The 24,194-nt window shown below is 44.0% G+C and overlaps 1 protein-coding gene across 1 annotated transcript in view; it reads right to left on the bottom strand.

The window, feature by feature from the left end:
• The window catches only part of ERGIC1 (endoplasmic reticulum-golgi intermediate compartment 1), a 61,178-nt gene that overhangs the window by 13,129 nt on the left and 23,855 nt on the right, over positions 1 to 24,194 (bottom strand). The window contains exons 3-7 of the mRNA XM_075164397.1: positions 18,481 to 18,553; positions 8,104 to 8,198; positions 7,351 to 7,475; positions 4,723 to 4,827; positions 706 to 766 (exon numbers count right to left, since the gene is read on the bottom strand). Of these exons, the coding sequence (XP_075020498.1) occupies positions 706 to 766; positions 4,723 to 4,827; positions 7,351 to 7,475; positions 8,104 to 8,198; positions 18,481 to 18,553 (459 nt within the window). The remainder of the gene's footprint in view (positions 1 to 705; positions 767 to 4,722; positions 4,828 to 7,350; positions 7,476 to 8,103; positions 8,199 to 18,480; positions 18,554 to 24,194) is intronic.

Here is a 24,194-nt window from a genome sequence, read left to right on the forward strand (position 1 = left end):
TTTTTCATTATTTAAATGGCTTGTGCCATTTTTTGTGTCTGCTGAAACAGTTCTAAAACAGAATTCTAAATGATTTCTCTGCAAGATCCTTTGGCCAAGTGTAACACAATGACATTTGGCTCCTGGAGAAAAAAACAAAACAAAACACAACACAATTGTCTAGCTTCAGGAACAGCCATAGAAATTTTGTTCCAAGAAGTGGACAAGACTGATATCCTGCGGGAGCCTGAACACTTGAAGGAGAAAAACTATGCTGAATTGTAGCACGCACTGGAAATTTCTTTTTGTGTTGCTGGTCATAAAGAAGGGCAATGAAAATGTCTACCTCTCCAGCCACAAGGTAGAATTTAAGGTAAGAGCTAACTTGCAACACAAGAACAAGGAAAAGTTCTGGTGGTGGTGACAGCAGCAAAGGGAAGCTATAGGAATAGGATATGGATAAAAAGCTCAGTAACTCCGAGTCAGTCATAACGATCATAACAGAGCTGGAGACAATGTCCAGGCTGCAGAAAGGCTGCAAAGGACCTTTTGGGCTAAGACTTCTCTATGGTACTGGAGAAAATGGAAATGTCAGTTAGCAATGTCTGGATCATTTTGGTTAAAGAGGCAGATTAAAGACTTCTGGATACACCAGTGTTGCATGAATGGCCCTGTTTTCCCCCCTGCAGAGAGTGACTAAGACCTGTAATCACCAAGAATACGTACGATTTGAGCTGAGTTTGTCTGCTCCCTCCAAGGCATTGAACGCTCCATGAACGTTATGGACCTGGAAAGCAAAAAGGCGTATGAAAAAACTATGCTCTGACTTGCTACTCTTGACCTTTGCTTCCCTATCCTACCCTGTAACAAGGAGATCAGCCTGATTCAACCTTTCCGAAAACAAAGCCTCAACCCAGTAAAAGATGACTTGAAATATCTTTCAGTGACCATTACCACAGAGGTTGGTTCCAAGTAAAAAAGTTGATTTCACAACGTCTTACAAGATGAAACTCCAAAACCACTCCAAAGCTAAAGGAATTGCAGTTGGAAGAGGCCAGTTGTGAAATTTCATTGTGAGATATTTCCTAAGAGCTTTGCATAGTTAACTGTGAAATTAATTTATCAGGCTGAAAGGGAAACAAATGAGAGTCTTATTCAGGTTAAAACTCTAGAGTTCTCCTGTAAAGGTAGCTCATGTCAGAGCAGTTGGGCTTGTACAGCTTTAACTCATTAGCCCAGCTTTCACACCACGCACACCATGCCCTTGGAGATGGGAAGGACACATGCCAACACTGCCATCCATTCAGCTTTTCCTGCAGCTGGTCCCAGGCATGCAAGTATCTGTTTGCCCAGAATTTCCGGATTTCCGTCCCATGCCTTCCACATACTATGATCTGGAGTCTGATGTCCACCAACAGCATAATCAATTTGTGAACTCTCTAGACAGGGAAAACCCCACAGCAACAGCTGTAGATTAGAGGTTGCATCATTCACATAATGTACAATAAGCTATACAGAAAGGACAAATAACTCCACAACCTAGAAATTCCTGACCTTAAGCCAGACAACAGGGTATTTGGTCATGGGCGTGACAGTTTCACCTCACTAACAGGGCAATGCAATCTCATTCCCAGACCCTCTCAACAACTGATAGCACATGGATGTATTTGTCTCATCCTAATGGCTGTTTCTCTATTCTGAATGCTACGGAGAGGATGATGGTTTGGAGGAAGCCGCAACTGAATCCGTTCCTCTCCTGAGAAAGGAAATTCTACAGAGAGAAAATCATCAGCAAGTTCAACTGGCAAGATGCTGGTCACAAGCACAGAGCAAAAGCAACAGCTGAACCTTCTACAGTGCCTTTAGTCTGCCGGCATTTCAAATATTTTACACGACAGCAACCATTTCCGAACTACACATGCAGACTGTACATATTCTTTACTCATTGTAAAAAGCATACGAAGAAAGAAAAGTGCCTGGACTGGGCTATACTATTATGTTCCATTCTTGACACAGCTGAGAAATAAGTCTCTTATAGCATACCTGGGCCAGAAACGTTAAGGTCCACTTCAAACACTCTAACAGTAAATATCTGAGTGGTTACTCAGCAAACAACTGTATCTATCCTGTGAGGTACCTGTATATTTGGACTTACATTCTTGTCCTTCGCTCCCCAGCATCCACACTTCTGTTTAATTGTAAAAGTTGTCTGCTCTGCACCTCTCTACACAGTTTGCAAAGCTGCGAGCTACAGAGCTTCCACATAGACAAAGCCATCAGACATCTCCACAACTGCCTGTTTCTGTGCCATCAGGTGCTTTGGTGCATCTGCCTCTCTTGTCTTGCAACACGGATGGCACCTGTAATTCCCAGTCTGATGTTTTACCATGGTTTTCCTTGTGGAATATTCTGGACTCCCATTACAATACTTGCTGTCCATAGATTGCTAATTAATCTCTGCTCTACAAAGTGCACAGGTGTGTTCCTTGGGGGAACATACTTGTTTGTACCTTGTTAAGTACCTGGAGGGACTTCAACAAAGAGTAAGCTTTTGGCCACAGTAACAAAATTGCTTTGCAACAGAGAACTTCAGCAAGCCTGTTCAGCCAGACGTTCTCAGGACTGTCCTGCACTACCAAGACCAAATCTAGTGCTTGGAGTAGTGGCACAGGAGGCTAGTCGGTGGTTTAACAGTGCCAACACTTTATTCTCCTGCAACACAGACCTCAAAAATATGCTTGCCAGGGCCTTGAACACCCTAGGCTTTAACCTCTACAAACACACGCAAAGATATATAACTGGACATATAACTCAGAGTCCAACAGCAGGCTAAAACAACTTCCAACCTTGCAACTATCAAGTGAAGACAGGACCTCTCACAAGGTTAAAACCAGGATTATTCAACACCATGATCTAGCACTCAAGAGAATTCTATGATTAAAAACGTATAATCTCCTACTTTCCACATCTCTTTCTTTACTGGGTTACCTGACATGCAAGAACCTCATTGGTTTGAATTTTGGTCTCATCTACACGAGGGAAAAATCTACAAAAAGTCTGCCACTATTGTGCATGAACTACTGTTGAAGAACTGAAACTCATTCAATGCCAGACAAGATTTAAATCTTTATTTCAAACAGACTGGTTTTTCTGGAGAACACAGCATGTACCTTAGTGGATCATTCTGAAAGAGTTGGTAACAACCTACAAAGAACTAAATCCCAGCACGTGACACAAGCGAATGAGAAGCTCCTCACCCTCTTTAAGAAATATGAGCGTATATTACATCAAAACAGGTGGAGACAACCCAAAATATTCAAAGGTGTATCGAGATATATTTAAAGCTCTCCATACTTGCTGGATCTCTACACTGCTTGCTGAGTCTTGGTAGCATCTGTTTAGTGAACATATCCTTCTTTAATTTGTGCTGTTGAACTCATGTTTGCCTACAGGATCAGCAGCACCTACATGCTCCGTTCTTGTGCATGGAGATGATGAGCAGTTATTTTGAACCTTGAAAATACTAATCACAACTTCTCCAAACCAGGAGCCAACTACATGTTTGCTAGACATGTTTCTCACCACCAGAACTGAAGACGCTTGCTCCTTTGCTCCCAACTGTCCAGGCTTCTCATATCATTCATGCTGATTCGCACTTCAGCTCCATTACTCAAAGACTCGATGATAAAACAATGGGAACGCTACCTTAGAGCACTGATTTCCCACGCAAACTGCAGAACTCCCTATTAGCACTTACCTAATATTTTTCATAATCTCAGTGTGCTTTACAGACATTAAGCCAAGCTTATTTATATGCTAATATTTCAGCGTTCCCACACAAGATATTTCCTAAAAGAAGCCGGGAGCAGAATCAGAAGACTACAAAGCAACGCTTAGACTTGTTAGCATGAAAAAGGGTTTTGGAAGTGGGTGTACAAGAAGCAGACTAATGAGACGTCTGTGCTGAGGAAAGAAGATTACAGAGAGACTATGGGTAAGCAATGTTTAGGGTGAGTCGCAAACTGGGTGTGCACATATATAACTCCCACCTATGATGCTAGCTCCTTGGAAGTAGGCTAGAGAAGTGCTGTAATCTGTCCTTCTTGAGAAATCAGGAATTATTACATAACTTGGAACACCTGGTGAAACTCTATCCACTGGGCAAGTGCACACATCCAGCTTCTTCCCAGCAGGGAACTGGCAGGTCTAAGTCTAACTTGTGTTTCATAGAACAAATTTGACTAATAGGTGTCTGCTGTACAAGTACTGTGAAGTCAATTAAAAAGAACTTGACTGGTGCCATGGTAAAGACAGTAGAGAGCACACATCTTCCCTTAGTATACTCACTGCTCCTCTGCAAAGGCAGCCAAGATTTGTGTGCTGTATTAACACTGAAAACAGTACTGTATAGGATTTTGCAAAGCCATGAATCCTCATTTCTACTCCCTGCAGGAAGATAGCCACATAGTTTTCCAAAAGCACTTTCAGTTTCAGATGAAAACAGCAAAGTTACTCTATGACTGAACACTGCTCCTTCCTGAAGTAAACAGTTTGCAAACTCTTCCGGACTGAGTGCGCATTGCATGAATGCAAGGGATGGGCTTGCTTACCCAGGCTGTCCTTTCTTATGTCCTCCCCACACTGTACATGGCCCTTCCATAAAGCCAAAGCATCTAATACTGAAGTCACTCTCATTGCATTCATTCCCCTAGAGCCAGGGAATTTTCAGGGAAGACAACTCACCTGTAACTTGTCCCCAAATGAGAGCTTGTGGATGACGTGAGTCATGTCAGGATTCTGAGGCTGCGCAGTGGCACTGTGCGTTGACACGTGAAAGTTACCAGGGACCTAAAATTAGTCAAGACAAGGAAGACGGGATTTCACATTTTATCCCTCAAGGCATTGCTAGGCTCTGTGATATGAAGCGGAAATGCCTGGATCCATCCAGCCTGGCAGGCTGTATCTACTTAGCAGTAGACAACCTCTGGCACGTCAGAGAAAGGCTCTGAAATACCTTCCTGCACTTGACCACCACCACCATACTGCATACAGAGCGGAGATCGGTTACATCCCGCAGCCCAAGAGTCTGGCACCCTCACATTGCTACTGCTGCTGACTAGGAGGTGATGAGTGGATCACTCCCAACGTTAGGGATTCCTAATACTTAAGGCTATGTCTTTCATCCCTATTAAAATAAGATTCATGTCTCTGACAGGCAACAAACACTTGCTTAACGTTTTACTCCCACATCTCGCATTTGTAAATGGGCCCACTGCTGCAGGACAACCCAAGAAAGCTGTGGATATATTCTTATTGTAGTACTGGTCATGAGCAACCTTACATTTGAGAACACTGTGCATAAGAGTGAGTTTTATATAAAGAGAGAAAAAACCCCACCAAAAACAATGGGGTTTCCCATACAAACTAAGCTAGACCTTCAGCTTTGAGCCCTGGCAATAGCCCTTCCAAGTACAGGATTTTCTCTTTTTCATTTTTTAGACAGAGGGAAACACAAAGTTCTGAAAAAAACAGATTTCACCTAAGGACTCAGTTCCAAGACAGAACATGAGCACTGGTGTCATTCTGATGGGATCACTCTAGCATGCACACAATTTTCAGGTCACCAGCCCTACTCCGTGAAGTCTTTCAGCAGATCCCATTCAATCACTGTTATGGAGGATGTAAGAATTTTTTCCTACTGAGAAAAAGTTGGGAAATTAAGCAACACTGAGGAGCAATCTGACATGGCCTAAGACAAGAGTGGGAGGACGGTTATACAACTGGTGCCTGTTGTGCTCTCTGCAGAGACACCTCACCAGCAGGGCCACGGGAGGCCACATGCAGGTTCCATGTGCTTTCAGGAAAGCTAATTTAAATGACTTGAGGAACAGAAGTGCACTCCTGGGAACACTTTCAGGTGTGGACACAAGCTGTGTCATACACAAGCTCAGTAAACAGGGTGGCAGACTCTGCAGTAAGTAGTACACACAGCCATCTCACTATTACCTTGTCCTCCCTCTTCAGGTTTGAGAATAACACCCAAGTGCAACTCTTGTCAAGTTTCAAAGCCTGGTCATGTCCCACTCCAGATACCAGCTCATACAGAAGCCTGTACAATTTCTGCCAAGGGACTGCAGACTTCCAGCTCACACACGAGAGGTTCAGGTTTTCAGAGCCAGAAATCCTGGATCAGGTCCCCTCCCTCTGACAGCAGTCCCAACCACTCTATGAGACAACACAATTAGTGGCCTTTCACAGATTAAGCAGTGAAGGGAGCTCCTCACTGCTACATATAGCAACCCCATTTTGAGTTGCTTTTGTGAGCAGAACACGCCACATCTAGCAGACAAACCCCCAAGTATTTCAGCTCTGCGCTTTGGGAATTAACAGAACAAGAACTACCTTTCAAAAAGCCCTTTCCCAGTTTTGTGGGCTATCAGCTGCCAGTAATCTTGGTGGCTTAGAGGCGAGGAAAGAAACGTCCTCTTTTTAAGTCCCTAATCCTTTCCATGCCACAAAATCAGTAAGAGGTTCTGCCTGTTATTTTTAGATGCGATTTAACATGACCTGTGAGGAAAAGAAGGAAGTAGGATTTTGTAGCCTGTGGTACATGAGGAGGCGTGAATAAAGGGTGCGTCCTTCTTAGGACATCAGTGGGCCCCACCACTGCCTCCCCCACCCCAGCTAGTCATCTCCAGCATTACATAGCAAGATTATTCAGTTCTGAACACACCCATCCCAGCGAGCAGCCTCCTCCAGGCCTGGGTTTTCATTCTTCGAGACAGAAGCGGAGCATCCCGACAAAGCATGCGCAGAGGCCGCGTGCATGTATTCCAAACATCTCAGCACGGAGCCGCTTCTGTTACGCTGGCACCCTCTAGTAGGGAACATTCCTGTCATTCTGCGGCTCTCAGAACAAAAGAGCACTTGGATAGAGACATTGCCAAAGACCTCTGCATAGTGAGTCACATTTTGGAGGTGCAAAAGTTGTGACGAGTAAACATAGAAGCCATTCGGCATTTGTAGGGAGTTCATACATCCCTAAACGTTGGGCTGCTGCACGGAAAGAGACAGCACTGGCCGCGACACAGAGCTGCTCTCTGCTGTTAAGCAATGCTATTTCAATTACCTGTTTTGGAGAACGAAGAAAAAGCCTGATCTAACACACTCTCTGTGGGTCTAACTATGCAGCCTCCTCTCCCCACACTGTTCTGCAGCACTGAGAGACTTAACCTTACCACTGATTAGGGACAGGAACGTACACTCTGCAGGAGAGACACTGACACACAGATTTTCATGAGCATTTTCCAAATGGATCTTGCTAGCGTTTCCCCAGCCAGCACACACTCACCCACTGTCATTCCTGCTCACCTTGTTGATGCTGAAATGGCCCTCAAACCTGCAGCCATCCCCATTATTGAGAGGTATCTTCATTGAGTTGTCAATATGACCCACTTCGTGCCTTCCCATTTCATCTTGGATGTCTAGTCCAACTACTGCATGGGTGGGAGGGGAGGAGACAAGAAATCAAAACAAAAGAAATAACAGGAAGGTTGCATAGGAAAAGCATGCACTGCTTTTACTGGGAAAAAATCCACATCTTTTTTCCTGACATTTGACTAAACTGTGCTAGTAACGTCATTTGTCAAATATTAATTGTTATACCAGCTCTTCAGAAAGAACTTTGTAACCAAACTTTTTAGACAGCCTATTTGACACAAATATACCTCCCATATCCTGCCAGCTGACTGCAATCTCAATTACACAAATAGATAAACTTCAGGTAGACAAGGCAGGTGTTTTGTGAAAAGCCAACAACTAGCTGGTGCATTCAGAGTTACGAATGCTCCCAGACACAAAAAAGGTTGCTATGAAAAAAGGAAATGAGTTTAGAAAGAAGCCAGCGAGGGAGGCCAGCCACTAACACAGGCTAGGGCGAGCACAGGGTCCAAGAAAACAGATGTCCTAGCCTGGAACAGAAAGCGATGGGGCATTGGCAAAGGCTGCAGCTACTTGATCTCCATCCACCCTGTTACAGAAGAAGGGCCACTGTACCAGTTTGGGCCCATTTCAAGTATTACTTAAAATACAAAGAAAAACTGGTAAGTGAAAAGCGCTACTCACATTCACAATGCAGGTTTGGCAAACTGATGTTCAGATTCACTTCTATTTTACCTCCACTGTCTTTGTCTGGGTCATCCACGTAGAGCTCATTAACTCTGGAGGACAGAAAACACAGGTGGGTTCAGGCACATAACTACTTTCCACAGGAAAAAAACCAACAACTTGCATGGGAAAGGAAAAAGGGAGACTTTGAAGCAGGGGGTTTGACTGAGTGACAACTGCAACGGAGTTACAAGACAGAGAGCAGGCAAAGCCCTCCACAACTGCATGGGGGCAAATCACGATTTAATTTTACTTCTTGCTTGGCAAGTGCAGGAGGCTTTAAACAAGTCCCTTGCACCAGCAGAAAAACAAAACTCCTGCTCTGATTTATGCTTCCTGCCTCCTTCCCTGACGTGAGTTTCCAGAGGTGATACAAAACAAGAACTAATGTTGAAGAGGTGGCAGAGCATGCTAGCCCACTGCGTACCTGGGCTGTTACTCCTTTTAGGAAAGAGGGAAGCATGTGCTTTTCGATCTGTTTCATAAATAGTTTTAGAGAAAGGCCGCTCTCAACTATCCCACAGGAAAGCTTATTTGTGTAACTAATTGCCTTTTGTTATTGCCACCCAGTTGACAGAGCAGCGGCAAGAGAAGGCAGCACAGCATACTTGTATCTCTCTCCTTAATATCTCATTTCAATCTATGAATGGCAACCAAAAGCAATGACTAAAATTGAGAAGAGGATTTAAGCCAGGAACAGATGGGAAGAAACATCCTGGGCAGCAGGATCTAACACACTACACAACAGTCTCCCAAAGAGTAATGTTGTTTCACGCACCCACAGTGCTGGCGCATATTTCACAGAAGACAAAATACAGATATGGAGTAGAAGAAATACAGAAGTATAAATATTTATTGTTGGCACATACAATCCATCTGACACGTAAAAAATAAACAAAAAAAATCCAACGCAAGCACAGCCGAATTAGTTGAATGGTCCTAGAGAATCCACTCCAGGGAAACTCACCACACTGAACCGAGAAGATGGTGAGATTACCTAGCAGCTCTTTCTCCCTCGAAGTCCAACGCTGTTCAGCCTCATCAAATAAAATGATCTGACAATTTATCTTCCAGTCAGACAGATTATAAAGCTATGGGAACTTATGTTCAGGCAAGCTACATAAAATAAACTACCTTCACTAGTAAGTGCTCTGTATTATTTTTATTTAATGCTCAAAGTGCATGAAACCCTTTGACAAGCCCTTGCCGAAGAGTCTATATGCTAATAGACAAACCAGACTAAGGGCAACTACAAGGCAGAGGCAAAGTGATTTTGCTCTGGTGATACATCTCTGGACCATAATGAACTGTTTGCCCTGTGGATTCAGGAGAAACAACCCTTCACACCGAGAAACACACAGCTGCCAATTTTTTTGGAGGTAATTACTCACAGGTCAGTGGGGTTTACAGACACTCATTTAAAACCAGCACAGCATTTGTCTTCAGCTTCACAGCCCTACCTTTCTCTGTTTTTAATTGGCTTGACAAGTTGCTTGCAATCATTACTCAACGTATTTTTCAAGTGATTAATAAAAATGACACAGAGGGAGGGGAAAGATTGCTCATCAGTGACCTAGTTAGAAGCTTCTTGGCTGAGCCCTCTTCTCCTGGGTGGAATGCATTAAATCTTCTACGTGTTTATTACTGGCAGATTGGGTAGTGATCGGGATTAAGTCATATGCCCAAATACGGTTGTGAGGAGCAGCTCCAGCCAGGACAGGCGTTAATCCCCCAAAGCAATGCACCTTTCTACGCTCCCCGAGTCCTCCCATCAAGATCCCAGTTGCCAGCCAACCTGTTTCATAACAGCACCTGGCTTCTTCCCAGTTCTCTGCCGTCTGAGATGTGGGCCATGCCCAGCCAGTGCTGCAGGCAACTTAATGTTACTGGCAAAAAGGAGCATTCGTGCCAGGGCTGGCAGAGAAGCACGTCAGGTTCAGCAGCTCAGCCTCGGCATCCCAGCTGAACATCCTCCAGCTCTTTGGAGGAAAGCTCTAGGAAGGTCAATATTTGTATTTGCTGATTTCCAATTCTGAACCTGTCAGAAAACGTGCGGTCAGGCACGGTCTGTGAGCAAAGGCACATAAGCCTTGCAGTGACAAGCGAGTGAGAAGCGGTTGCTGGTAGAAGTCAAAGAATAAACTGTGCACCGGGAGCCCATGGAAGCTCTTACATAGGAAGGCAAGCGGTGAGGTCAGTCGGTTGCAGACTGGATCACTGAGGCAAAGAGAAGTAGGCCAGTTTGTCCACGTCACACAGCCCATTAGTCGCAGATAAAGGAAACTGGTTTCCTGTCCTGCACTCCGGTCACTGGACCAACGGTTCCCAACCTGTCCCTTGGGCAAGGCTCACGGCCACTTCCTCCTCCTCCTCTTTACCTAGTAGCCCCCTGCCCCTCTCCTACTCATGTTCCCAATTTCATAACGCTGTCTATCGCTCCTTAGACATCTGACCGCTCGTGACAGTCTGTCCTTTCTTCCCCGCCCTTGGACCTGCAGTGCCACCTTTCATGGAGCACCCTGCCTGCTGAACCCTGCTTCTCCCTCCCAGCTCCGGCCACTGCCTCCTCCCGGCAGCATCAGCTCTTGCAGAGGGCCCAGGCTAACAAACCCAGCAAGGTTTCTTATCAGGGGATCCAAAGTGCACACTTTGCGCTGACCTGCTCTGTTACTGAGATTCCTCTCACTTTGGGGAACCAAGGGCACAACGACAACACACCACAGGCTACGCTCGCTGGGGCAAACCTCAGAAGAAACATCATCATTTTCAACAAACTGGAAATTTCACTCCCAAAATACATTCTGGAAACCTCAAGGTAAAGCAAACTTCCAGGGTCAAGGCTACTCTTTCCAGGATCTCCTCCTGAACCACCACCACCTAAGTCTGGACGGAGCTAGCAGAGAACTGGCACTCACACCTCCCTTGCTCTCCTCCTCCCCAGGGCCAAGCAGCCAAATTGCACACAGCCTTCCTATTATTTAATTGGACAATCCTGGGATGTTGGGAAAAGCACTATTTACCACCTCTAGCAACTCTCCCTGAAGGGATAACGTCTCCAGTGGAAGAAATGAAGTTGGCTCTAATTTATAGCCGTCCCTCCTGGAACATGAAGTGTCCCAGGAGTAACAGCGCTTAATCGCGAGCCCGGGATGGTCACAAGGGAAATAAAACCCAAGGTCAGGCAGAAAGACACTGTAATCACAGCTGCTTCTATGGCTGTTTAGAGAGGCAGTATATAGGGTTGTATTGTGACTCCAAAGATGGCACGTACCTCCTCCGAAGACCCTAAGCACATAGGAGTTGGTATTTTACTGGTTGCTGTTAAGGACTATTTGAATAAAAGTGGCACAATAAAGCAGAGGTAAGGTGCAGAGCTATGAAAGTACAATGAGGGCAATAGGACAGGTGAGAGGTGGACCTCTCCCTCCGCAGGGCCTCCCACCACTGATTCAAGGAAAGGGAGGAAAGTTTCTCCACGCAGCAGGAGCCATGATCCACACAGAAAGAATCTGCTTCACTTCTAGAAAGAGCCACTTCAAAATACTTCACATTCCTGAGCGGTGCTGCTGGGTTTCTCAGCTGCTTATCCCGATTGCTTACAAACTTGCAGCATTACACAGAAAAAGCTGGAGGGAGTCTTTGGCTAAGATCGCAGATCATGCAAATGGCACGCAAGAGAGAATGAAAGGGGGGAAACAGCGGCAAGAGGGCTCAGCATTTCTTTAAGATTTTATCCAAAGAAAGCCAGACCCGTTCTCCATGCTTTAGGACTTAGATTTATGACACAACAGCTTTGTTTGCCCAGAAACAAAACTTCCTCAGCAACTTATTTCCACCCAGCAGCCCTGGCCACTGATATTAGACACTTCAGCACTTCAACAGCTGAAGAGCCCGCGGCGCTTTGAATACAAGAGGAGGCACTCTACATTGACCTTTCAGAGCTTCACGCACTGCCTGGGTGCTCTCTAAATGCATCTTCCTTGTCCTCTGTCCTCCTCGTCCTAGTCTCTGCTTCAAGTTCTAGCCTTTTTTCTCCCTCTTTCAAAGCAAGCAACCAGGCACCCTCCTCCCCAGTCATCAGCCATACAGAAAATACAACCACTTACTCCAGCAAGCTTGTCCTCCAACTCTCAGGAGGCACTCTCTGGTCTCTAGGACCCTAAGCCTAAGAGGGAAAATAATCATTCTTTCTTGAGGGAGCCCAAAGCTTCTCAAAAGACTTTCTCAGACAAGCTCTCTTGGCTCCGCTTGCCATTTCAGCTCTAATCAACCACCTTCCAGAAACACAACCATTCGAAGCTGAGATTCCTGCACTATTTTCTTCTCAGTTGTGCCAGACCAGAGAAGACCCAACATAGCACAAACAACCCATCTTCTTCTCAATTTGTGCAAAGACAACAACAAGCAGGTCAGCAAATTCTCTACTGTGTACTAAATTGTGCATATGTCTATTGCTCTGCCATTTGTAATCTTCTTCCTTCTGTGCCCTGAATCTCAATCAGTTATTCATTGAGAAGGTCGTTGTCTCAGATGAGGTCTTGGCTCAGCTGTGAAGCACAGAAAACACGCTGTCCTACAAAGGAAGGAATTACAGTTCTCCAGGAGGCAGGAAGAAGGAGAAGGGTTCAAAAGACGTCAGTGTAGATTTGAGTCAGAAATTGCAAATGACATCACGACACGACCTTCCGCTTCCTGCTAACCCACACATGTACATTAGGACAAACGGCATAACAACACTTCACAAATATATAGCACCTTTTATTAGGTAATCTCCAAGTTACTACGCAAACATTAATTAAGCTTCTTAGCACCCCGAGCAGTAGGCAGCTAAGTATTACATCCTTCTACGGAAAAATGTCTGTCTCAAGGTCAGTCCATGGTCAGAGCAAGATTACAACTCCTATTCCCCTCTGACTACTAGGCTGTATTCCCTATGCTGGTCTAGCTTGCTCCAGCATTTCATCTGCCTCAACTGGATGAGCTGGTGGCGTTGGAATTGCATCTCCAGCTTAGCATCTGGGACCTGCATCAGGACAGAATTGTAGCACTGTGCTACCAGTGCAGATGGCTTATGCTCCAAGGTTATGGTTTCCAGCAGGACCTCCTGTCGCACCAGGATCACACTCTGCTGCTTACAGCAGGTGCAGCTTGACCCTGCAGGTTGTTATGAGAAATTTTCATGGGCCAAGAGCCACAAGACACATTCAACATACCTTGGAGAGCTAACGGACAAAAAAGCTCTGAAGGCAGGTATGACAACAATTCTGCTACACTGCAGGATCGGTCTTGGGCATGCAAATGAATCCAGCGTGAACAAGCAATGCTGGTCTCAGAAGCTCCTGGTGTTTTGCTTCCTCCCACATTTGGGGTACCTGGCCGCCTGCATGAACAGTCAAGTCAAGCTGCACGTGATGTGGTCCCGGCGTAGGAGGTGGGCTGTTCGATACTCACAGACTGGCCAAGGTATTCCTCATAAAGATTAAAGCAAACAGGTGGTCCCAGTGAATGAGCTGGTCACCTTAAATGAACAAATGATTTGGACATTGATGATGATTTATGCTTTTATCCAAAGGCAGTATTTTTATTACAGATATTCTGCCCTGAAGATTAATTAATTGCCTTGCAGGGGGGCACAGCCTTCCAAGTGGCAAACTTGTCACTTCAGTCTGTTCAGTGCCAGTTACTTCATTAAAAAAAAAAAAAAGAAAGAAAACGAAAACATTGCCAGGAATGGTCTGCTGCTTTCTGCAGCGTGCTGTGGCAGATGAATTATTGTTGAGCAGCTACATTCATACCACAAGCATCATATTCATACCCTCCTACCCCTTCCCCTGGCTGCCAATGCAAGGCAGATTAGATTAGTTAATTACACCTTTCCTCCTTAATGATGGAATACTTGGAAAACTCTTATTGATCCTACAGAACATAATTCGTGACCTAATTACAGTGATAACACTGCAGGATTATCATCTTGCCAGCTATTGACTTCTAGCACTGATCTGAGTTAATGAGAAAAGAGATGATTTCTACGTTCTTGATTTGCAACGTAACAGCAAGATGAATGAGGAAGGCCATTAAAGGTATGCCAAGCAATTTCTAGCCCTCAATCTACTCTTGGCTCTCAATCTACTACCGATCCTGCCCAGGAAATACCAGACACATTTAACACTTTAGCTCCATTTCTTTGGCCATTTGAGTCATTTGCTCAGTGGGACAACCGTGTTTGATACTGTCAATTTTACAGAGGTTCAAATGTGGAGCATGGACCTCCTTTTCTTTATCTGTCTTTTACAGAATTGAGGAGATTGATCTAAGTTCTTATTTTGGACTAAGTCTTCAGTCATTCTCAGTCTGGATGGAAAACAAAACAAAACAAACAAACAAACAAACAAAATAAATCAAGATCCTTGACTTCCAGAATTAAACTCACCCTCCCCTTAACTGCAATGATGGGTTGTGGCTGAGCAAAGAAAGAAAAACCTCTTCCCTCACCAGCCCTTCACTGTGCTTTTCCTGAAAAGGATGCAGCCCCACCTAAGAACCAAGCTTTGACTTCCTTCGTGGCTGCTCAGAGGACTGCCTGTTAGGGTCACGCAATAAATAAAGAAGATGAGAAACGAGGAGTTTTCTACCCTACTCGGGGCTCATCTACACAGGAAGCTAGTCAGCAGCAAAATCGGATGTGCATTTATAGCGTGTTACCCATGCACATGAACTTCCTGCGTGTCTGCTGTAATGCGCACGGTGTCTTAGTTCGGCTTCCTAACTGCAGTAAAGCTCCCGTGCACAGGCGCAATCTTAGTGCTCATTAGAAATGCCCACACGAGTTATGACATAGCCATTGTGATGCACGCCGTCTTCCCCACATAGGTAATCTGTTTGGTTTTAGTCTTATGACTGTTATCCTCAAGATGAGGGTGTAATTTCTTGGCTTTCTGCCACCCAGACAAGTCTTTAGCAGTTGAGACTATAAACGCTAAAACAATGGGCTGGTCAAGGAAAAACACCTTTGCAGTTGGGCAAGAGTGACCAAACTGAGATTTCTAGTAATACCAGGAATTTAAGTTGCTACAGTCATATGAAAGTAGAAGAAAGCCCAACAGTGGGTAGCAATACTAGCAAGTATTAGGGGTTAGCGCGGTGCGGAGCAGACCTTATTTTCTCATGTTGCAGCATGAGTTCAACAAACCACACCGACCTCTCACTTTAGATGCAGATACCAAAGAAACCTCCCGTTGGTGAGAGTTAGACAGTTAATCCTGTGGGTACCACTGCTCTTGAGGTTGCTGCTGACTTGCCCTGAAGCAGGCTGTCAATGCACACACACCATGCACAATTACTCGGCATAATAGGGCTATGAGGTAAGCATGAGTCCTCATCAGCGAACCTGGTACGTCTCTGATGTAAGGCACCAGGCCAAGTGCTCTCGATTTCACCTCACCATCAAAAATGTGCAGCTATCCCCATGCAATCCGGCTTTGTCAAGCGCATGACTGCTTCAAGGGAAATATTACACAAGAGGAGAAAGACTGATGCAGTCTCTTAGTGCAGCTGGCACTGGCAAAGCAGGAAAGCTCACCCCATGTAAGTGCACACTCTAGTTAATCATTCAGATCCTGGCTGACACTAGGAAACTTCAAGCTGGGAGAGATACCCGTTGGAGACTCGTAATACAAAAGAAACTCGAAGCTTGCAATACAAGTTGATGGGAATTGAACAGTTTGCACATAAGGAATTTTCCATATCTTCAAAAGTACTTGATTTATGGGCAAACAAGGCTCAGAATATCTTTGTGAGATAATATCTCCCCTGTTATTTGCTACCGCCCAGTTTAAATGGTGGCACAGAGTTCTAACACCGTTTGTTCCACACCACGTAGAGCTCCACACTTCTGCACCCTTATTCCGAACAACGAGACTATACTGCCTCGCAACGCACTGCCAGCAATACACACTTGAGAGGGAAGCACAAGACGTGCTTTGAACGTCTTTGAAGGTATCTTTGAACACCTTTAAGGTACTGGGTTTCTTAGAAGAGAAAGCAATGAGTAAGAAATGGAAAAAGAAAAGTTTACTTCTACTTTAGAAGTTGCTGAACTGGGAAGCACTTTGTTATGTGACTTTCTGAAGTATTTCTGCTGTTACAGGGGGATCCTATTCACAAATGCTGTGGGTGATCTGTTGCCAGCAAGAGAGGTTTTGATGACCTATAATTCATCAGAAGGAGGTTTTCATATTCTGCGAGCTATTGTGTTGGACGGTCCGTGACAAATCAGTTTCCTGCATTCATCTCAGTCTCTTCCATGACATCCTCTCTAAAATTTTACTGCTTTATTGTGTACAAACACCTCCTCCCCACGCAGTTCCTGCTGGGAAAGGCAGTTTACCATCTCTCTGAGGTTTTAATGAGAAACTTGTCAGCTGAACATGCAGGAACTTAGAACACCTCTAATATCTTTGCGGAAAATACAATCATCTTGTTAAGAAAAAAGCATGAAGAGGCCATACAATTTTGCTGTTCAAAAGGAAATCTCTAGTCAGGAAACTACCACTACATAAAGGCATGTGCACTCAAATAATTGGATCAAAATTAGGTAAATATTACTAATTCCTCTGGTAAAGCATTAACTAAAAGAAAAAAGAAAACCAGATGAGAGAATGAGATCTAAGAGGAGAGCAAGAAAAAGTACTATTTTACTTGAAGCAATTTGTCTAGCTTTTCTCTATTTTTTAAAACAAGAAAACCAAGAAAACTCAGCTCCTGCGAGAAGTGGGTTGATAAGGTGACCCTAGTATTTTACAAGCAAATGCATGGAACTGAATTCAAAGAAACAGTAAGAAACCTAAGATACCATCTCTGAAGTTAACGTGCAATGGGCATAAAAAAATAGCTAGAGCTAGATTACGCTACTGTCTTAAGGTTAAACATTACTCAAGGTTAAAATTGTTCTTGAAATTATATTCTTGACCCAAGTCAGAGCTGCACAAACACAATGAAAAAGCCACATGGTTATCAGAAGCCACGTAAAGCATGGTCAATCTAAATACAGCACATGAGCCCAACGTGTTTCAGAGCTTTTTTGCTCAGCAGTGACATCTGTTGCTATCTGGACCATCATGTAAGTCTGACAAAAGTTCCACCCTTCCTAACTATCCAGGAACTGTGCATCACAGTCTAGTGAGCTCACTGCCACATCAGCAGGATGATGGAGAATGTTTCCTAGAACCCAAAACAAAGGTACCTGTGTTAACAGTTACTAAGAAAAGTTTACTTCAAGGCAGGAGGAGCATGAGAACAGGAAAAAAAAAAATCTGATTAACTAAAATACTTGTTCTATGAGCAATTTTTTAAAGTGGAAATTATTTTCATTTTGCTCAAAACAAGGTCCCAAAGAGGCTACCTGGGATAACTTGTCTTTAGGCACAAAACCTGTCAACTAAGTTTCCAAGTAAAGCTCAACTTGCGAAAAAAACCAAGATATAACTCACGTGTGAGTAAAGCTATCTGCATGTATCAGAGATTCAGCTCTGACATTAAAAAAAACAGGTATTATTAGCATTAAACTAATAATCATTTGTATTTTATGCAATTCATTTTTCCAAAAGCATCTCCAAAAACATCCAGTGAAGACTGGCAGTATGTGATACCCATTTTATCCACACGGAAGCGAGGGGAAAAGAAAACATTTTGTCAGAGATCCCACCGTATCTGCAATGGGACCCCACAGTCTCAGAGCCCAGACCATGTGGATTCAACCAGTAGGCACCACACACTTAAACATACGGCATCACTGACGAGAAATACACTAGTTTTTGAGAATCACTTTGAATCAAACAAATAGAGAGGAAAGTGCCTATTTAGGAGGAGAGGGGAAACAAATCTCAGGTGAGGACAAGAAATCAACAGCCTAAGGAGGAAGAAGGAAACTTCAACTGACTGGCATTGATGATCTTAGTATTCACGCCACCTTACACCTGATCACCAGAGAACTGGAAAGGGTCAGAGCTTTTGATGTGATCTGTGGTCACAGGAGAAATATCCACTGTGCTCAACAAAAAAATCCAGCATGCAGCTAATAAAGGATCAAGCAGGTCTGGAACAGTTCTCTCTAACAAAACTATTTTACAACCAATTTTGCTGAGCATACTTTAATAAATTAAAAAGCTGAATGACTGACTGAGAATTCAGACTCAACCAAAAGGAATCCAAAAACTATTAGACAACTAACTGACCTAGTGAAATTACAGGCACATTTTTCCAAGGTAACAGAGTAAAGCTGTAGAGAATCATATACGCACATACATTCAAACTAAGGAAAACATGATTTTTACTTACATTTCAGTGGCTATGAATCCGGTGAGCTCAGACAGGAAGAGAAACAGTATGAAGAGACAGCAGCAGACAGAGACTGTAAAAGAGGCAAGGAGAGGAAAAGGTTAGTTTCTTATCTCTAGCAAAGACATAAACTGTTCTCACACAGGCATATTATTCCCGCCATGGATATGCCACCCAGACTCACTTGAGAACTAAAGCTCTTTAGAGACAACGACCCAGGCGAGGCCATCAGAGCAGTGACTTCAATGACATGACAATACCCAACATCCTGCTGGGTATCTTAATTCTTGGGCCACCTTTTCCATCATGATTTCCATTTCCCCATGGCTCCTGCGTTCTCCGTCTCCGGCACACAATGTTGGTCTGCCAGCTCTCCCTCCTTCTTGACAAAGCTGTTTGACAATACGATTTCTTTAGAGCCCTTGCTCCAAATGTAATTTTATTACTACTAAAACCTCCAGAAAGGAGAAAGAATCAACACCTCCTCGCTTCAAAAGCATACAGTCAGCTATGCAGTGTTTTGTGGATTAGAAGACATTTTGGTTCTTTGTCAAGTTCTAAGGCTATGTGCAAGTCATCTCACAGCCTGCACTACCCACTAGATAGAGCTGGTACAGCAAAGACATGGCGATAATGGACTAGTCTAGCCAATGCCTGATACTTCTCTAATTTCTCCATTTGCTGACAGAGTGACTCTTCAGAGAGGGAAAATTCCCAGTGAAGGAGACGTTGTCCAGGTACTTCACAAGTCCCATGTCTTTTCTAAGAATGCCAACCTAGAGTTAAAAGGAGGGAACCCAAAGTAACTGGCATATTACTGGTTACTCTTCATCAGGAAACTATTCAAAACATTGTACAGTGACATTCACGCAGCAGTGACACAGTCATTGACCCACACAGGAGGGGCTGGAAGGAAGGAAAGCTGTAAATCCTATTGAGCAGGGATGATTGGAGTAGACAAGGATGTGCCAACACAAGGAGACAGGGCTGCAATGTGTATTTGCATTAAATAAAATACCCAAGTTCACCATGAATCACTATACACAAGGGTAAACCAGGAAATGGCATGCTATTCCAGGGCTGCGACAACAGGAGTACGATCTGGCTCATCCCTCAATCCCAGCAGAGTTACAATGACCAAGCGCTCTTTGGAAATGACCACTTTACCATAGCCACTAATTAGGATTGAGAAATACGTAAGAAAAACCCTGTTCCTCAACTTTATTCCACATGACCTATACAGCCTGAATACCCGTTCCTTCGGGAAGCTGAAGCAACAACTGGCCGGGGAGCAATTTTATCATACAATTGCGCCTGTCCAAACTCCCTTGGTAGACAAGGGAAGGAAAGAGGAGGCACTTAAGGCAAATACCGAGACAGACCCTCGATGACCTAAAGCCTTGTGCCTCATTCTTCAGATTAGTCAGTTTATAGTTCTGAGGAAAGAGAAATGCGTTGCTTGCCCTTCCTCATCAGAGTCATTTCAAGGGTGGATTAATCTACCGACCCTCTGAAAAGTGCAAGGGATTAAAAGAGATGCCAAAAAAATCCATTAGCTAGGATGACGAAAGAGAGAAAAGGGAAAAACAAAGTCAAAGACTAGTAGGAAAACGGGAAGCGAGAGGGGATATTCATTTCTAAAGAGAAACCTCGGATGGTCACACAGTTGCTTCCAAGTCTTGGCTGTCAAGACACAGAAGAACAACATTGCTGTAACCCAGCTAAGCCACTGGCACGGTGCACCATGCAGCGTGGGGGAGGAGAAAGGTCTACTTAAAGCACAGCAGCAAATTCTTATGAGAACATGTACACCTATGTAAGAGCACAAAAAAAGCAACCTAGGCACAAGATTAGTTGATCCAGTGTTTCTTACTGTTAATCACCGAACAGCAGAGACACAAGATCTCTGATCTTTGGCAGTATGCAGGGGAGAGCGTTTGACAAAGACACAATCCTTTCTTCTTTAATTGCTTCCCATATTCCTCTCTGCTCCTTATCATCCTGTAAAGGCTTTCCACAGCATCAGCTAGACCTCTCTGCTCTCCAGCACTTCTATGCAAGCCTGGTACTACTAACTGTAAATTCTTTCCCAGAGCTTTCTCTCTTTCTTCCAATTTTTTAACTTTCTTCTCTACCATTTCCATCATCAAACTATCTTCTCCTTTTCCAGTATACAAAGTATTTGCTCCCTCAAGTCCATCCTCCAATTCAGCTCTTGCAGGGAAGGCTTGTGACACCATTACCAAATACAGTACAGTAAAATTTCACTAACCTATATCTAAAAAAATCCTGTAAAAATGCCCTGAAACACCTGGCAGGGACTGACTTTCAAAGCTCCTCATTGCTTTTGCCAGTCTTCAAACTATGTAGTCAGTTTTCAACCTGTAAAGGGGATTACTGAGGGTGGACATGAGAGGGGTATATAAAATCATGGGCAGCCTGAAGGAGATAAATGGGGAACAACCACTCACTGTCTCTTCCAGTATGGGAATGGGAGGGAAGGGGGAGGTTAAAAACAAGAGAAGGTGTTCCTTTACACAACACCTAATTAAAATCTGAAAATTCTTGACTATGGATGTTGGGGATGCTTAAAAAAAAGTCTGTAAGATTTCAAAAAGGAATCAGACATGCCCTGAAGAAGAAATCCATTGAGGGCTACTAAACACAAAGGAACCACCTCTAGCTCAAGAAGTTCAGAACCGCCAACTGACCGAAGCCTGGCGACGTGTTTAACCTGCCCTCGTGCTCTTTTTCAGGCACCTGCTGCTGACCGCTCCTGGAAGAGGATATTAGGCTACATGGACATTTGCACCGACCTGCCTAGCATGGCCGCTCTTGTGTTAAACTCCTCTTGTACACACACATTTTCAGGACAGGGGGGTGTCTTTGGCATGAGACTTATGTGAAAGACTTATGTGTTAATCTGTCTCTTGAGCCAACGTTTTTTCAGACACAGAACGCGAGCTCCTCTCCTTAGCGTGGAGCTGCAGGCATAGACGACGTTCCCAGCATAAGAATTTACGCACACAGTGCTTCAGCTACTTATTTCATAGTGAAGGCCTTTACTTGCTTCCATGCAAATGTGCAGTTTCTGCCACCCACATTTGACAACTGTATTATATTTGGGAAAGTAGATTAAAGGCTAGGATCAGACAAAATAAAACAATTAATGCATACAGCTTAGCTTCACTGCAAGAGCACTGCAATGTTCCCACAGAGCTCGAAGGACCATCTAAGACAGGTTTCTTAAAACTCTAATATGATAACACGATCAATGCATCAAATGTTGCTGGTGTTAGACACGCTGGAACACACTGCTGTTGGCTAATCAGTAATCCCAAAAGGATGGGAAATTCTCCCAAGCTTTTTTTTTCCTACACTAGCTTCAACAACCTAACCTTTTTGTACATATCCCTTCTGATACATACCCCATCCATGTACATTCCTGGCTCTTCCTCCCCACCCCACAAGAAATGAAAGAAACGCGAAGTGTTTAACACATCATACAGACTGAGAACGTGGATCCATGTCTATATTAAGGCATAAAATTAACAGTATTTATTGTTCAATGGAGCAAACTGCTATGAAGTGCAAGGAATGGGTCTTGTTACAGATGCCATGTGAATCATAACTTTGATATTTCCTGATGTGTATTTAAAACTCCAGCCTCCAAACAGCATAGAGTATTTCTGGATAACATTACCATGTGTGCATACAACATGTGCACGCAAACTATGCGTCCACGCTGACTGTTAAAGAGCAGGATTGCTACAGCAGCTGTCCGAGTTGCAGGCCTCTCTCTCAAGAAGTCAGACGGCTTCTGTCCAGCCAGATGCCAACTGTCAGCCAGCCAGGGCACGTGCTGCTGCTGCCTACATACCCAAACATGGCCAAGTTCTCACCACGTTAGTCAGGTCTGTTAGAACGGCCGTGTGCTGGCATCACAGACACGCTACACAGGGCTTGGAAGGCCTGCAAAGACTGGCACAAGCATCTGGTGGAAGAGGGACAACAATGGCACGACTGGCTTAGTGCAGGGATCGCAATGCTGCCTGAAAGAAGAGATTTTTGTTGAGAAAAAGGAATGAGTAACTTCTGCACACTTTTCAGAGAAGTCTACAGCAGCGGGTATGTTGTTCTATACAAACCTCACTCCGGTAAACTGCAGTGGACTGTTCTTGGTTCCTTCATTCCTACTAATTTTTGTTAGCCAGGAGGGTTGCTACACAGATTTGAAATATCTTGTGCACCGCGTTCACTGCAATTTTTGAAATTACAAACCCCTACATATCAGAAAGGCTCAATAACCTTCCAGTTGGCTTTTGAACTTGTCTGTGTTCAAGATCGCCTGCTCTTCTCCACCAAAATACCCTAACACTTATTCTCCCTGAGCTGCTTCTTCCCCAGAGGAGTTGGCCACTTTAACCCTGGTGGTCAGAAGCAGAGCTGGTACCTTCCATCTCTTTTCTTCCGTAATCTGATCTATTCCTTCTTCCCTAATAAACCTCAAACTTTTCAAAAAAAGGCCTTTTTACAATCAAAAAAACCTTGTAGGAATCCTGCGGTAAATCCATTCCTACACCAGAAAGCCTTCAGCACCCGAAGTGATACTGAACTCAAGTTTCAGCAGAAGTCACGTGGGAAGGGCCTAAATTAATAGTCAGCTACTACGGGCTATTTTATATCTGCTCTGTAAACCTTGGAAGACTTAAAGAAAGCCAAAATACAGTAGCAGCCATAGTTGTTTCACGTATTTACTAGATCCTAGAAGATTTTTTTTATGAGGCAGAACCTTTCCCTACCCCCAAACCCCTAGTGTTATTACAAGCTGACTTCCCTAAAGCATTTATCACAAAATCATGCAACCTTCCCAGGCTTCAAACCTGCATGGCGATGGGCTGGTCTCATTCACAGCCTCCTACAACATGCAGGATTACTGGCTTTCAAATTACAAGTCAGAGGCTTGGTCAGACAGAAAGCCCATTAGGAAAGCTGCACACAAGATCCTCACATGCAAAGCCACCACAGTTTGTTGGTGGACTGTGTGGTTCAAAAGCTTATATCAGCCTGTCTAAAAACACTCTGACAAAAAGAAGGAGAACCAGTCAGAGAAGAAAATCAAAGCCTGAGAAGCTGCAAATAACAATAGAGAGAAATAAGTCAGCTAATAACTTTAAGTAAGAGTCACAGCCTTCAAGCCTTCCCACAACAGACTTATCACTTGAGCTGTTTACTGCAGATCAGAAAGCCTAACACTGGATGGCCTTTGATGGGTTTTTTTGTTTCTAAAACATACTCTTTTGCAGGTGATTCATAACAAGACAAATTCTCAAAGGGAGCCCAGTTATAGTGTGGGAACTCTTAGTTTCCAAAACAGAAAAGAAGCAGGATCACTAACAAGTTCAAAGTGTTCTTTCAAAACACTAAATCTCATACGCCTCTAAATTAGCAAACAGTTTTATTCAAGCCCTTTGTTCACAGTTTCAGCAACCTAAAAGGGAGTCAACATACAAGTAATTCAGCGGTCAGGAGAACACGGAGGACAACGACTCTCTGAAAGTAAATATTTAGAGTAACGTGCTATCTTCACAGGAGCACAGAATAGTTGAGGCTGGCAGGGACCTCTGGAGATCATCCCATCCAACTCCCCTGCTCAAAGCAGGGTCAGCTAAAGCAGGTTGGGTCTAGTTGTTCTGAGTATCTCCAATGATGGA

Source organism: Calonectris borealis, chromosome 15, assembly GCF_964195595.1.
Source record: "Calonectris borealis chromosome 15, bCalBor7.hap1.2, whole genome shotgun sequence".
NCBI lineage: Eukaryota > Metazoa > Chordata > Aves > Procellariiformes > Procellariidae > Calonectris > Calonectris borealis.